The 15,023-nt window shown below is 40.1% G+C and overlaps 1 protein-coding gene across 1 annotated transcript in view; it reads right to left on the bottom strand.

Moving 5' to 3' along the window:
* The window catches only part of LOC100727084 (uncharacterized), a 357,749-nt gene that overhangs the window by 17,518 nt on the left and 325,208 nt on the right, over positions 1–15,023 (bottom strand). Inside the window, exon 7 of the mRNA XM_063229000.1 lies at positions 54–110. Within this exon, the coding sequence (XP_063085070.1) occupies positions 101–110 (10 nt within the window). The 3' untranslated portion in view covers positions 54–100. The remainder of the gene's footprint in view (positions 1–53; positions 111–15,023) is intronic.

The raw sequence follows: 15,023 nt of genomic DNA, 5'->3' as shown, positions 1-15,023 counted from the left end.
GGTGAGTAAGTAAGAGAGAACCCAGAGGTCTTCGTGAGGTTCCTGCACGATACCTGGCTGGGTAACACAGGGCGGTCTCTGGTCTAGGTGTCCTGGTCATTCACGCTTTGCTAGTGTGAAGAATAAACATAGATTAAAACACACAAAATCCACTCCGTGCCTGTTTTCCAGTCCCCTGTTTTTGACTTTATAATTATGCATAAAATGAAAATGTTTTCCTAAAACAACACTGAGGCCCAGAGCCCACCCAAAAAAGGAAACAAACACAGAAACTGAGTGAAATGCTTCTTTTTGTCACTCCTATTAACAGAAAGTAAATGAGAGTTAACAAGAAAATATTGTTAACAAATAGTTTTGGAGTTTTGGGTCCCTACTACCTTTGGTATTTTATCAAATATTTAAAAATACCCCCAATTTTGTTTCATTCTTGCCATCACAAAAATAAGAACTAAATGTAAAGAAGACAAAAGAAAAAAGTTTAGTATGAAATTAAAAGAAATTTTGTCTTAATATGTTTCCCTTCCACCCTTAAAAAACAAAACTCAAAGTTTATTATGTTTGTTTCATCCCACTGTTCTGTAACTTAAATTATTTTAATAGGAGACTAAATTTTTATACTGACATGAGGTGACTACACTTGTGCATCAGTAGAATATTCGTTCTCTTTCTGATGTGAAATTTGCATGACAGTAAAGTAGCTGATAAGCATATAGAATTCAAACCTCTCAGCAAAGTAGGCTGAGGATGAACACAATTACTTTAGTTTGACATATTTATTTCCACAACTAGAAGTAATTTTTTTCTTTGCTATGGCAGGTCAGTTTTCCTGGATTTACCCAGTTTAATCATTGATTCTGTCCTATTCTTGCCAGTCACAGCTGTCAAGAAAACTCTTAAAAGTGTCAATCTTGGGCCAAGATGAAAATCTCAGTATTAGTGAAAAATTAAAGTATATTTTAAAATGTAAAGAAGAAATCATGAATATTATGGGGTCATGTTTTCAATATTTTAAAGGATAGTCTATTCTTATTGCATTCCAACAAGAAAAGGACAATGATGATATACCTGGTAACTGTAACAAATTTATATTTAAGGAAAAAACAAACAAATGTTTCCACCTATTTCATTCTTCAAAGGGTTAATTCTGCATATATGCAGTCATATGCATGAATCACCTAACACACTGTCTTCATAACAGAGATTTAACAAATTACTACAGTAAAATACATTGATGAGTAAAACTTGCAGTGATTAATGAAAATTCTTTTTAAAAATAAAGGTTTTATCTTGATTGGTAATTAACCCAGCATGGCTTGTTAATTACAAAAATTCAAAAAAGAATAAGGGAGAGGAACTGATAAGAAATTATATTGCTATTTTCAGGAAGCCGATGACAATAGTTAATTGTTCAGCTTAGCATACTGGTCCAGAGCATAGCTCACAAGTGGGCCATAAATAGTTGGTGTGTTATGATTCATGTTTCCAATTATGTTAGGATGCTGACAGTTAGAGAGACATCGAATTGTGTGGACCTTCCCTGAAGACAACAATGCCTTCTAATCTAGCCTACTAGATAAACACAGAAATAGTAAGCACCACAGAAAGCAACACCACAATAGATCATGCCAGTAACCTGCACATTTAAGGTGATCAAACACCTCCTCATTTTATTCAGCATGTTCAGTGGGAAGGCTAGTTTTGAATTTCATTAGCATTTTCAAAGCTTATACCAAGTAGCACTAATGGTAAATTGATGATTCTGTGTAATGGAGACAGCCTATAATTACATTTTAATCAGTAAATAACATTTAACAGCATTTTCTAACCCAATAAAAGATCTTCAGTTGGGTGAGGAAGTCTTCATAGACAAGCTCACTGGAAGAGAGCACTTAGCAACAGCAAATCACACGCAGCCAGCCCTTCAATGAAGTTGTTAGCTACACATCAGCAGCTGCTGCCTCAGAGAGGGCTTGTTAAAAATCGATTCATTCGAGTGATCAAAGCTGAAAAATCGTTCCACAGCCTGCTTCATATCAATAGACAATTTTGTGCAGTACATCACACACACAAAAATAAGGTTTAGCATCAGTAAAAAGCAACAGAAATCTGGCTTCCTAAACAATATTTAAAAAGGATTTCTGTCAGATGATAAAGAATGAGCTTAAGTACAACACAGTGTCAAACAGAAAGGTTGAGCCTTTTAACGAAATAAAAACAATCAATGAAGCTTCTTTTCTATGCAAAAAAAAAAAAAAAAAAGAAAAGAAAAGACAGAGGATGTGACATAAACCTTCATGAAGCTCTCCTGTTGTTCTTTTAAAATATCTTGTCAAGGAATGCTTTGTTTCTGATCTACAAATATATGCATATATTTGACTGAGTAGGAGTATGTGAGGATGTGCATAAGATCATACATTTGTATCAATAAAGTAGCTATTCTAGGGCTGGCATGTGTTTTTTATTAAAAAAAGAAACAAAGTTCAATTTGTTGGAGCTCCTAGACATAGCCACACAATAGGCAAATATCTTTTAACATGATGAAGAAAAATACATCAGGTATTCAAATCTGATATCTTAATTTTAAAAGGTAAAAATAGCTATCATACACATTTGTGTGAAAAACATTTCCTAGTTATTATTGTAAAAGCTTCAAGTAAAATTAAATCCCACATAGTTATTTCAATAAGAATTGAGCAATCAGTCATAATTACAGCTGAAATAAATGAATTGGAAAGTAGCTGATTTAAAGAGATTATACATAGTCTGAGTTTTAATTTGAAATTAATAACAGCATGACTTGTGCCTGGTAACAACTCTTTATTAAGAATGAACAAAATCAGTGCTTGGGAGTAAATGTATCCTATCTAAAGGCTTCATCCTCCAGATCCTTGGAAAGGATTTGAAGAGAGTAGCTGACAGTTATGGTTCTCTGGGGCTGCTCCCAATTACAGGATAAGAGAACTTGTGGGAGTAAATAATGGTATGGCAAGAGGTGGAGAAATCGCAGGGTTGGTAAAATTAGTGTGCATTCTGCAGTTATCTTTTCATTACAGAAAATCCTATCTACAGATATGCATCCTTGTAAAGTATTCACTGGGTAAGTATAAGGAGTTGTGATCTCGTTAGGAATACTTTAGGGGAGTCTATCCTTTGGGAAACACATGTTCCCTTCTAAATGTGGGTCCCCACCCTAATAAGGCATTATCTTTGCATTGAAGTACATCCCTGCATAAAATACACATCATTCTGGAACTGCTAGACTTGGTGCATAATGTTGATTCAGTGATCCTTCTTTATTGCCTTTCTCCAAATAGGAATGAACCCTATCTATAACAAATGCTCCCTTCTAGAGCTTCACATCTAATATCCCTTTGATTATATAATGGAAGCATGAATCTTTTAAACTATATGCCACATAGGAACCTTAGCTGAGCTAAATACTAGTAACTACTCTTTAACTTTAACTCTGAAACCCCTAATTGTGTAAAAAATAATTAACATTCACTTTATAAAATAGTAACCATAATATTTGTTACATGATTTTCTCATTTAGTTTTGAAAACCAGTTGTTTCTACATTATATGTCTTCTACTTAGCATTCATTGGATGGTATTTATACTCTTTTTGGTTTATTTGCTTAAGTTTCTGATTCTACTTTAGTGTCATGAGCAATGGATACATATTGATTTCCACAGCCTAAGTAACTGGGACAGAATTTATGCATCCCAGTTAGTCAGGAAACACCTGTTGAATTAATGAATGATGCTACCTTTTCAACCAGATGTTTGAAGAGTGTAACTTGTTTCCTTGTGTTCCATATTAACTTGCCCTTATCTTGATTCCCTAACAGTTAAGGGTTTCTCCTGATCCTTGTGTTCCATATTAACTTGCCCTTATCTTGATTCCCTAACAGTTAAGGGTTTCTCCTGATTTACATTTCCTTAGGAATGTTTCAGTTCCATTTTCTGTCTTTCACTCCAATTTATTGACAACTCATCCCTATCTACCAAGGGTTACCATATAGTATAAGTCTTACACCTATTCATCTCCTTTCTCTCTTGAAATCACAGTCATAATAAAATTAACACACACAAACTCACACACACACATAGATATACACAAAGAATACGGCCAAAGGGTTAGGTCTGAATGGCAGATCTCCTTACAAACATGTAGATTCTTTTAAGCAGATGAAGAAAATGTATGAGAGAAATAGATCTCAACATTTACAGTGATTACATAAAGCAAAAATGTCAGAAAGAAACTAAGATACCTGATAAAATCTAAAAGAGAGATTCTGTTTGTAGAATCAGATAAAGTGGATGATGGAAATTAGGTGTGAGGTTAAAAGCAGGGGGAATCTCAAATAACAACAGTTGAAACCATGAAAAGTGGAACCTTGGCAATAAAATTATTGATCCCCTGCTCCTACCTCATACACAGAAGAGCAAACAATTTAAAGAAAGATTTGTCCAGGGAGAGTGTAGAAAATGGAAAACTGTCCTCACTTCTGTAGACTGTCCTTGGAAACTAACTAATTCACCTATCACATTAGCATCTCTGCTGGGCCAGCAGTCCAGACCTCTAAACTCCAGCATGCATTGTTTTCTACTACTCTCTGGACTTTCATATCCAGCACCCAACCCCACCCTACCTTCAAGGCCTTCTGTTCCCCTGAACAATGAAGGGAGGGAACTCTATTGCATTACTATGGGAACAATTCATGAAGAACAAGGAAATTTCCCTGAAGAGCTTTTGAAATAGTTGAGATGCACAAAGCCATTTTCAAAAGCTTCTTACTTCTTAGGAAGGATAAAGAATTCTTTTACATGCACACATTTGTTTTCTAGATATTGGCATGCTCTATTGGAAAAGGTACTGCACTGGTTGTTGGGCACAGTGTGGTAACTTCCCTGAGCTTCAATTCCCTTAAATAAACTGAGAGACATGCTACAAAGCATTATTGAGATTAATAGCAAAAACCCACATCAAACATTTAAAGATATTTTTAATATCATGCATGATTCTAAAATGTTAGTTTCAGTTTTCAAATGGATGGGTATTACTTTATAGTTCTCTAAAGCTCATTACATAGTGACTTTATTTGGTAGATTAAGATTTAAATTATTAGATTTTTTTTCTTAAAGTGACCATACATTTTATGTCAATTTTATTAGAATGTAGTCTTAGATAGAAACAGAAAAATGTTAGATCTTAAAGATTTCATGTGCAACCTACTCCCCTAATACACAGAAAAATTTTCATGAAATAAAATGACATTTAATATTATACATACATTAAGACTGAAGTAGGGCTTGAAATTAATCTTTAACATTCAAGTGCAGAACTTTACATTGCCTTCATTAACTTACATTTTCATGTCCTTTACTATTGAAAAGAAAAAAGAAAGGGAGGAACAAAAAGAAGAAAGGGGAAAAAGAAATAAAAGGAAGGAAGGAAGGGAGGGAGGGAGGGAGGGAGGGAGAAAAAGAAAGGAAAAAGCCTACTGAGTACTGGAAGATTTGGAAAATAATTTTATTCTTGTACTTGAGTGTTGATGGTATTGCTAAAATTTGTATTAGAAATGTAATGATCCACATGTCCTGCAAACATTAGTTGTTTTTAAACTCAACTACAACATGCCATTAAAATGATAATCAGATGCAGAATGTCACAACATGTAAAATGCGGATAGTATTATGTTGAATAAGAAATGTGCTAGGTGAGACTTTATATTCTCCCTAACTGCAACTCTGGGTTCAAACCTAAGAGTTTCTTGGATGCAGAAGCAACTCTCAGCATATGTTAAATTAGATAATCTTAAATGAAAAAGAAAAAAAACCATGAGGCTAAACCTAGTAAAAGACTAAATCTACAAAAATGATAGTGGCTGGTGCTGCATTAACACAATAGTTATGAATGAACTCTTATGGTTTTTCTTTAAATTGGAGAAATAGGTGCAGAGGAGGGGTTGGGCAGATCTGGGGTGCCTGCATCTGCCTCCCCGTGTGTCCGGAGGACTGTGGATATCTCAGCAAGCAGGGGAGCATCGCAGGTTCCAGAGGCCCTGCAGCCTGTGGTAAGTGCTCAGCGCACTCTGCCCAAAGCCCAGACTGTTCAGGACCCTCCAGGCTTCCGGGTGCAGTGAAGTGGATAAGTGGGTTTGAGGCATCTACATCCACCTCCCCATCCCGGCTGTGCTTGGAGAACTGTGGAGCTTCCAACAAGCAGGTGGGCGCACAGTGTCCCTGAAGCCCAGCTTATCTGGAACTACAGAGTTCTAAACAGGCAGAAGAGGGCCATTGGTTCTACAGGCCCAGTGGCTTGGAGTAACGGGGTGCCACAGTCTCAGGAGCTGTGAACATAGAAGGGGATTTCCAACAGACCTTGAGGAAGCTTTCAAATAACACTTGAAACACAGAAATATAGGAAAATGACAAAACGAAAGACCAAATTACAAACTCAAACCTCCAGCTCATTTCAAGAAACCCTAGGAGCAATGTATATAGAAGAAAATATATGACATTCACCTCAAATATTGGACACAATAGCTACTGAAATTAACAAGCAACTCCAGGAAGCTTTAAAGAAATTCAAACTCGACATAATCTCCCAGGTAAAAGAAAAAATGATAAAAGAAATGAAAGAGATTCTGAATATATCTAAAGAAAACACAGTTAAAAAATTGGAGGAACTAAACAAAAAGATAGAATCCCTAGATGGGCAATATAAGAAACAAACAGAATACATAATGCAGATGCACAGAGATATACAGGAAATAAAAAACTCCACTGAAAGTTGTAAAAACCACCTCAATGAAAGTGAAGATAGAATTTCAGACCTTGAAGACAATATTGCAGCTAGTGAACAGGAAAGGAAAGATCTTTTAAAAATAACAAGGAATCAGGAAACAACAATTCAACAACTACAAGATGATGCAAAGAAAAATAACATAAGAATGATCGGGATAAATGAAAAAGAAGGAGATGTAGAGAGCAGCTTCGAATAGCTGCTGCTGCCCTGCCCCTCCCACCTGAGGGCATTTTGTGTGTCAGCCTACATTTCCCATGATCCTCCCCTTGCCTGCAATGCACATGACAAGCAAACTTCCTGTTTCAGCCTGCCTACATTACCCATAATCTTCTCCTGCTTACATCATATAACCAGATGTGACAATGACCTATCAGATTAAGCATTCTTCCTGCCTTTGGTCCGCCTCCACCCTATATAAGTTGTAGCCATTTTAAAAATAAACGAGAATTGAATGGAATCCCGCCAAGTCTAGGTCTCTCTTTTCTCTTGCCCTGCCCCCATCCCCGATCCCCTCTCCAGGTAAGACCCATGGATTGATCCACGGGTCGGATCAAGTGGCGACCATGAAGGGACACCACCTGGCACGAGGGATAACAACGCGGGACCATTCACAGGAGTAAAGCGCTGGCCAGCATGACTGATTCAAGGACATAGTTCCTGTGATCTGTGCAGACGGCCACCTTACGTCTTGCCTGAATCACGGTAGGTGAATGGCATTAGCATGGGACAAGCACTCAGTGAGCACGAATTGTTCGTGACCGGCCTCAGGGAGGTACTCAAGACTAGAGGGATTAAGGTTAAGACATAGGAACTAATAAAGTACTTTCAGTTTGTACATTCACTGTGTCCATGGTTCCCCCTAGAGGGCACCATTAATTTAAATAGGTGAAAAAGAGTGGGAGATACTCTCAAAGACTATTATGAAGTTTTTGGTCCAAAAAAGATTCCTGTAACTGCTTTTTCATATTGGACTTTAATCTCTGAGCTGCTGGCACAACGTCACGCAGATCCCCAGGTCGCGGAGACGCTTGCCCAGGGTGAGGCTGCGTTAGCTGCCTCCTGCAATTGTACTCCGCCACCACCAGTCTTATCTAAGGCACTCAGCCCTCCCAGCTCTGTTGTCCTTGAGATCCTGGAGCCTGTTCAAGGTGGCGATGTGCTGACACTCCCTTTGTCTGGAGACCACGAGGGTCCTCAAAATGTTGCCGTCACAGCCCCTCCTCCATACCGCCCTATTTACCCTGACCTTTCCAATGGCCAAGAAGTTGATTGGTCACAATTAGCAGAAGAGGCAGCCCAATACCATTCCCCCTGGGTTATGGCTCCTGCTGCTGCAGAACTACCCCCCGGTCTTCAGCGACCGCCCGGTCCGTCTTCTGCCCTTCTCTCATTAGAGGAACAATTTCATGATCTACAACAGCAGGTTCAGCTGACTAAGGATATACAAAGGCTTTCCTTAGAGCTCCAAACATTGCATGCAAACCCCCTCGAATGATGGCCGTCACAGGCCTGCCACTCCCTAAGATAGCGCCTATCTCAGGGTCACCAGGTGGTCTACCCACAATGATGTTCCCGGTTACAGAGACTGCCTGCCCTCCCAAAACAGAGGCCTTGAGAGTAATACATCCCTTATTGTTTCCTGTAACAGAAGTTGCCCAACCTGGTGCGAGTGGCGATAACTTACACAATGGTGGGGAGACAACTTGACCCACCCAAGGTGGTGCCAGTCCACAAGAGAGTGACATTAAATCAATTAGGGAAAGGGGGAGACGTGAACTAGACGCGGGACTCAATCCTCAAGTCAGGAACATGAAAGAGATAAAATACAGGCCACTACCACAATAAGGGGAAATAAAAAAAGACAGCCACCATGTCTACAGAGACAAGATATAGAAACTGATAATAGTGAGGAAGAAAATGACTCTGACTCGCATAGCAGTGATACAGACACAGACCAATCGGCCCTAGCACTGAGAGCCAATAGGGCCCATGCACCATTCCCAGTATCTGCCTTAAAAGAATTAAAACAGCAGTATCTCAATATGGTCCCACGGCGGCCTTCACCCTTGCGGTCTTAGATTCCTTAACCCAAGGCTGGATTACGCCTAATGAGCGATTTGGCCAGAGCTACACTTTCAGGAGGCAACTATCTGCTCTGGAAGGTAGAATTCCAAGACCAATGTGAACTTTTAGCTAAAGACAATACTAACAGGAAAAATCATTACACCCTTGCCATGGGAACAAGCCCAAATGCGATATGAGGCAGGTCTTTTTGCTCAGATCACCCTGTCAGCAAGCAGAGCATGGCAAAGGCTCCCCTCTGGTGGAGCTGCTTCTTCCCTGACAAAAATAAAACAAAAACCTGAGGAACACTTCTCTGATTTTGTTGATCGCCTCTTACAGGCAACTGAGTGTCTCTTCGGCACCACCGAAGATAACACTGGCCTTGTTAGGCAACTGGCTTATGAAAATGCTCTTCCTGCCTGCCAGGCTGCTATCAAACCCTATAGAAAAAAAGAGGACCTTTCGGGTTATATTTGCTTGTGTGCTGACATAGGCCCCGCCTACCACCAAGGTTTAGCTATGGCTGCAGCTGTAAAAGAAATCTTCCTCGCACACAAGCAAGGAGGGAAAACAAATAATGGCAAATGCTTTAAATGTGATCAGACAGGCCATTTTGCCAGAGACTGCCCTGTGGCCCAAGAGTCTCAGTACAATAACTCAAGGCCAAAACCCATAAGTCTATGCCCAAAATGCAGAAGGGGATATCATTGGGCTAATGAATGCAGATCAAAGACAGATGCAGATGGCAATCCCCTCCCCTGGCAGGGAAACGGGATTCGGGGTCAGCCCCAGACCCCCAACCTCAGACAGACCTCCGGGGCTATAAGGTTTGTCCCACAACAAAACAACCAGACACAACACGACCAGGCACAAAACAATCCATTTCAAACCTCCTCCGCGCCACGCCAGGAAGTGCAGGATTGGACCTCTGTTCCACCTCCAATGCAGTATTAGCTCCCAACATGGGAGTACAAGCCATCCCCACCGGGATTTATGGCCCTCTTCCCAAGGACACTTGAGGGTTAGTTCTTGGACGTGGCAGCACAATATTGAAAGGGTTACAAGTTGTTCCAGGAGTCATAGATAATGACTATACTGGCGAAATTGTTGTCATGGCATCCTCTATCTCTGGCCTAGTTTCCATTAGCCAAGAACAACGTATTGCGGTGCTGCTGCCTTTAGTTCAAACTTCTAATGCAGCTGTGGCTTCCTACAGGGGAAATTCTTCCCTTGGATCCTCAGATATATACTGGGCTCAATTCATTTCCAAAGATAAACCCCTTATGGCTTTATTGCTTAATGGGAAAAGTTTCTCAGGGCTCATAGATACAGGTGCTGATGTAACAGTCATTAGAAAGGAGGACTGGCCTCCCACATGGCCCTTAGAAACCACTATGACGCATTTACAAGGGATTGGACAATCTAAAAATCCACAATGTAGTGCCAGTCTACTTACCTGGAAAGATAGAGAGAACAATCAGGGGCACATACAGCCCTATATTGTAGAAGGGCTGCCCCTTAACTTGTGGGGCAGAGATTTGCTAACTCAAGTGGGAATGATGATGGGCAGTCCCAATGCTGTAGTCACCAAACAAATGCTCACTCAGGGCTTCCTTCCTAATCAAGGTTTAGGTAAACGGGGCTCAGGCATTAAAGTTCCTATTTCCCCAACCTCAAACCCCTCTAAAACAGGCCTAGGCCATTTTCAATAGGGGTCATCAACATTCCTGCGGCCCATGCAAAAGAGATTACTTGGTTGTCAGACAAACCTGTTTGGGTCGATCATTGGCCCCTTACCTCTGAAAAGCTTGTAGCCACACAGCAGCTGGTGCAGGACCAGTTAGATGCGGGCCACATTGTCCCCAGTGATTCCCTATGAAACACACCTATCTTTGTTATTCGGAAAAAGTCTGGGAAATGGAGGCTGCTACAAGATCTTAGGGCAATAAATAAGACCATGGTCTTAATGGGACACCTGCAGCCAGGCCTCCCTTCACCCAGTGCCATTCCTCTGGGATTTTTTAAAAATTGTCATTGATCTTAATGACTGCTTTTTTTCTATTCCCTTACATCCATATCCAAAATACAATCAGCCCAATACAGATCCTGTTACTGCTGTTCAAATAACCACAGTAAGTCCCTCAACCATAACAGTTTCTCAAGCTCTGCTACACCAGACAGATCATGTACCTGCCCCTCAATATTCATATTCTAACCTATTCAGTTTGATTAAAGGAGCATACATGGCTTTAAATCATACCCAACCTAATCTCACCCAATCATGTTGGTTATGCTTGGCTGCTCCTCCCCCATATTATGAAGGAAAGGCCCTCAATTTAACCTTTATCAGTTCTTCTAGCTCATCTGCCTGTGACTGGGACAATCACCACAAGCTGACTCTCCTTGATGTCTCAGGTAGAAGGACTTGTCTTGGGGACTCCAGCCGTCCACCAGCACTGGCAACACAACTCTGTGCCCAGCTTCATTCCAAATTCAAGCCAAATAATTACCTCATTCCACCCCCAGGAACATCCTGGGCCTGCAATTTTGGCCTGTCACCCTGTATAGCAACTGCTGTTTTTAACAAGTCTGCAGATTTTTGTGTTCTTGTACAGGTTCTTCCTCGCATAACCTTCCACCCAGGAGACTACTACCTCCAGGCATCACAGATCAGCTATATATTTAAAAGAGAACCCGTGACACTCACCTTAGCTGTGTTACTAGGATTAGGAGTAGCAACGGGAATAGGGAAAGGGAACACAGCTCTAGTGTTGGGAAATAAACATCTAGCTCAATTACAGGCAGCAGTGGATCAGGATTTAAAAGAAATAGAAGCATCTGTGATGGCTCTACAGGCATCCCTGACGTCTCTATCTGAGGTAGTCCTGCAAAATAGAAGAGGACTAGACCTCCTATTTATGAAGGAGGGTGGCTTATGTGCAGCCCTCAAGGAAGAGTGTTGTTTTTATGCTGACCACTCGGGAGTAGTCAAAGAGTCCATGAGTAAACTGAGAGAGCGCCTCAAAGAGAGAGAAAAGGAGCGCATTGGAGCAACCACCTTCTCCTCCATATGGGGGGGTCTCTTCCCTTACATTGCCCCCCTCTTGGGACCCCTAGCCACCTTGCTGTTACTGCTTACTGTAGGACCTTGTATTTTCCAGAGGATCATGACACTCATTAATAACGTTAATAACAAGGTTGACACATTTCTGGCAAAGCCCATTCAGGTATATTACCATCGGTTGGAAATGGCAGAACAACAAACTTATCGGGAAAATTCACCCACTGACGGCCCACATGATGCTGTGGCCCAGATGCCCTAGGCACTGGACAGGCAGTCAGAGATGGGCAACTAGGACACATATGTAATGCCAATTGGCCACCTAAGACAGGTCCAGGACCAACAGCTGTCCTGCAGGCCCATGAAGGGTAAGGCTCGATTGGGTTCATATGAGGAGTCCTTGACTCAAGACAGGCGCTGTCCTCCCAGGGCCTGGCATGTTCCAAAAAATATAAATAATAATAAGGGAGGAGATGAAGGGAGCAGCTTCGAATAGCTGCTACTGCCCTGCCCCTCCCGCCTGAGGGCATTTTGTGTGTCAGCCTATATTTCCCATGATCCTCCCCTTGCCTGCAATGCACATGACAAGCAAACTTCCTGTTTCAGCCTGCCTACATTACCCCTAATCCTCTCCTGCTTACATCATATAACTGGATGTGACAATGACCTATCAGATTAAGCCTTCTTCCTGCCTTTGGCCCGCCTCCACACTATATAAGCTGTAGCCATTTTAAAAATAAATGAGAATTGAATGGAATCCCACCAAGTCTCGGGTCTCTTTTCTCTTCCCCTGGCCCCATCCCCGATCCCCTCTCCAGGTGAGACCCATGGATTGATCCGCGGGTTGGATCAAGGAGACAACATAAAGGATGTCAAGAGGAAATTTAGAGAAGTAATAGCTGAAAATTTCCCAAGCATGTGATCAGAAAGCGACATCAGGATCAGTGAGCATATAGAACTCCAAATAGTCATAACCAAAATAAAACTATACCCAGACATATAATAATCACCATCCCAGAAATCCAACACAAGAATAGATTATTAAAAGCTGTCAGAGAGAAAAGACAGATCACTTATAAAGGAAAACCTATCAGAATCACAGCAGACTTCTCAGCACAAACAATAAAGTCAAGAACAGCATGGAGTGAAGTATTCCAGATCCTAAAGCAAAATGATTTCCAACTTAGACTGATGTATCCTGCAAAACTATCATTCAAAATTGATGGTGAAATATGATACTTCCATGACAAAGAACAGCTGAAGAACTTCATGAACACCAAACCAACCCTGCAAAAAATATTGAAAGACAGTTTAGATACACAAAGGAAAAAACCACTAAACAAAGCAAATAATTAAACAGAACAGAAAGATAAAGATGCAACAGCAGAGAGATAACATGTCAACAATAAACCAGCATTTAACAGTAATAACCATTAATGTAAATGGTCTCAATGCACCAATCAAAAGAAACAGACTAGCAGAATGGATCAAGAAACAAAATCCAACTATATGCTGTTTACAGGAAACCCATCTAACCCAGAAGGATACTCACAGACTGAAAGTCAAAGGATGGAAAACAATACTTCATGCAGCAGGAATAAAAAAAAAAGCAGGAGTAGCCATTCTGTTTGCAGACAACATGGACTTTAAACCAACAATGACCATAAAGGACAAAGAAGGTCACTACATACTCGTTAGGGGAAAACTCCAAGAGGAAGAGATAACTATCTTAAATATATATGCACCAAACTCCAGAGCACCCAGTTATATAAAACAACTATTAACAGAAATGAAAACTCAAATTATCAGTAACACAATTGTAACAGGAGACCTTAATATGCCATTGACACCAAGGGACAGATCAACCAGACAGAAAATGAACACAGAAATAACAGAACTGAATCACACCTGTGAACAAATGGATTTGATAGACATATACAGAATGTTCCACCCAACAACATCAGAATACACATTCTTCTCAGCAGTACATGGATCATTCTCTAAAATAGACCATATATTAACTCACAGAACATATTTAAACAAATGCAAAAGAGTTGAAATCATGCCTTGCATGTTATCGGATCATAGCGTTCTGAAATTAGAAATTAATGATAAAAGATACTGCAAAAATCCCGCAAACACATGGAAACTGAATAACACACTCTTGAGTAATCAGTGGGTCACAGAAGAAATTAAAGAAGAAATTAAACAATACCTAAAAGAAAATGAAAATGCAGATACAATTTACCGGAATCTGTGGGATGCAATGAAAGCCGTCCTCAGAGGAAAATTTATTGCACTGAGTTCCCACATCAGGAAATCAGAATGAATACAAATAAATAACTTGATGCTACACCTCAAACAGCTAGAAAAAGAAGAGTAAGTCAAGCCCAAAGCCAAAAGAAGAGAGGAAATTATAAAACTTAGAGCAGAAATCAATGCAATAGAGACTAAGAAAACAATCCAAAGAATCAACGAATCAAAGAGTTGGTTCTTTGAAAGAATAAATAAAATCAATAAGCCCCTAGCCAACCTTATTTTAAAAAGGGAAGAAAAAGCTCAAATTCATGCAATAAGAAATGTAAAAGGTGAAATCACTACAGACCCAATAGAAATACAGAAGGTCATCAACAGCTATTTCGAAAACCTCTATTCTCAAAGGTTTGATAACACAAAAGAAATAGATTCTTAGAAACATATGAAGTACCAAAGCTAGATGAGGAGGATGTAAAACTGTTGAATAACCTAATCTCTGTTAATGAAATTGAAAATGTAATTAAGTCCTTACCTACAAAGAAGAGGCCAGGCCCAGATGGATTCACTGCAGAATTCTATAAGAAATACAAAGAAGACCTAATGCCAACACTTCTCAAACTCTTCAATGAAACTGAAAGGGAAGCAATCCTTCCTAAGTCATTCCGGGAAGCAAATCTTACTCTAGTACCAAAACCTGAGAAAGACCCAACTAAAAAAGAGAACTATAGACCGATCTCCATAATGAACACAGATGCAAAAATCCTCAATAAAATATTGGCAAATAGGACACAGCAAATCATCAAGAAGATTATACACCATGACCAAGTGT

The sequence above is a fragment of the Cavia porcellus genome, unplaced genomic scaffold (assembly GCF_034190915.1).
Source record: "Cavia porcellus strain 051 isolate PalLab524CR breed Dunkin Hartley unplaced genomic scaffold, mCavPor4.1 scaffold_17, whole genome shotgun sequence".
NCBI classification, from domain to species: Eukaryota; Metazoa; Chordata; class Mammalia; order Rodentia; family Caviidae; genus Cavia; species Cavia porcellus.
This window is presented reverse-complemented; position numbering and strand designations above follow the sequence as displayed.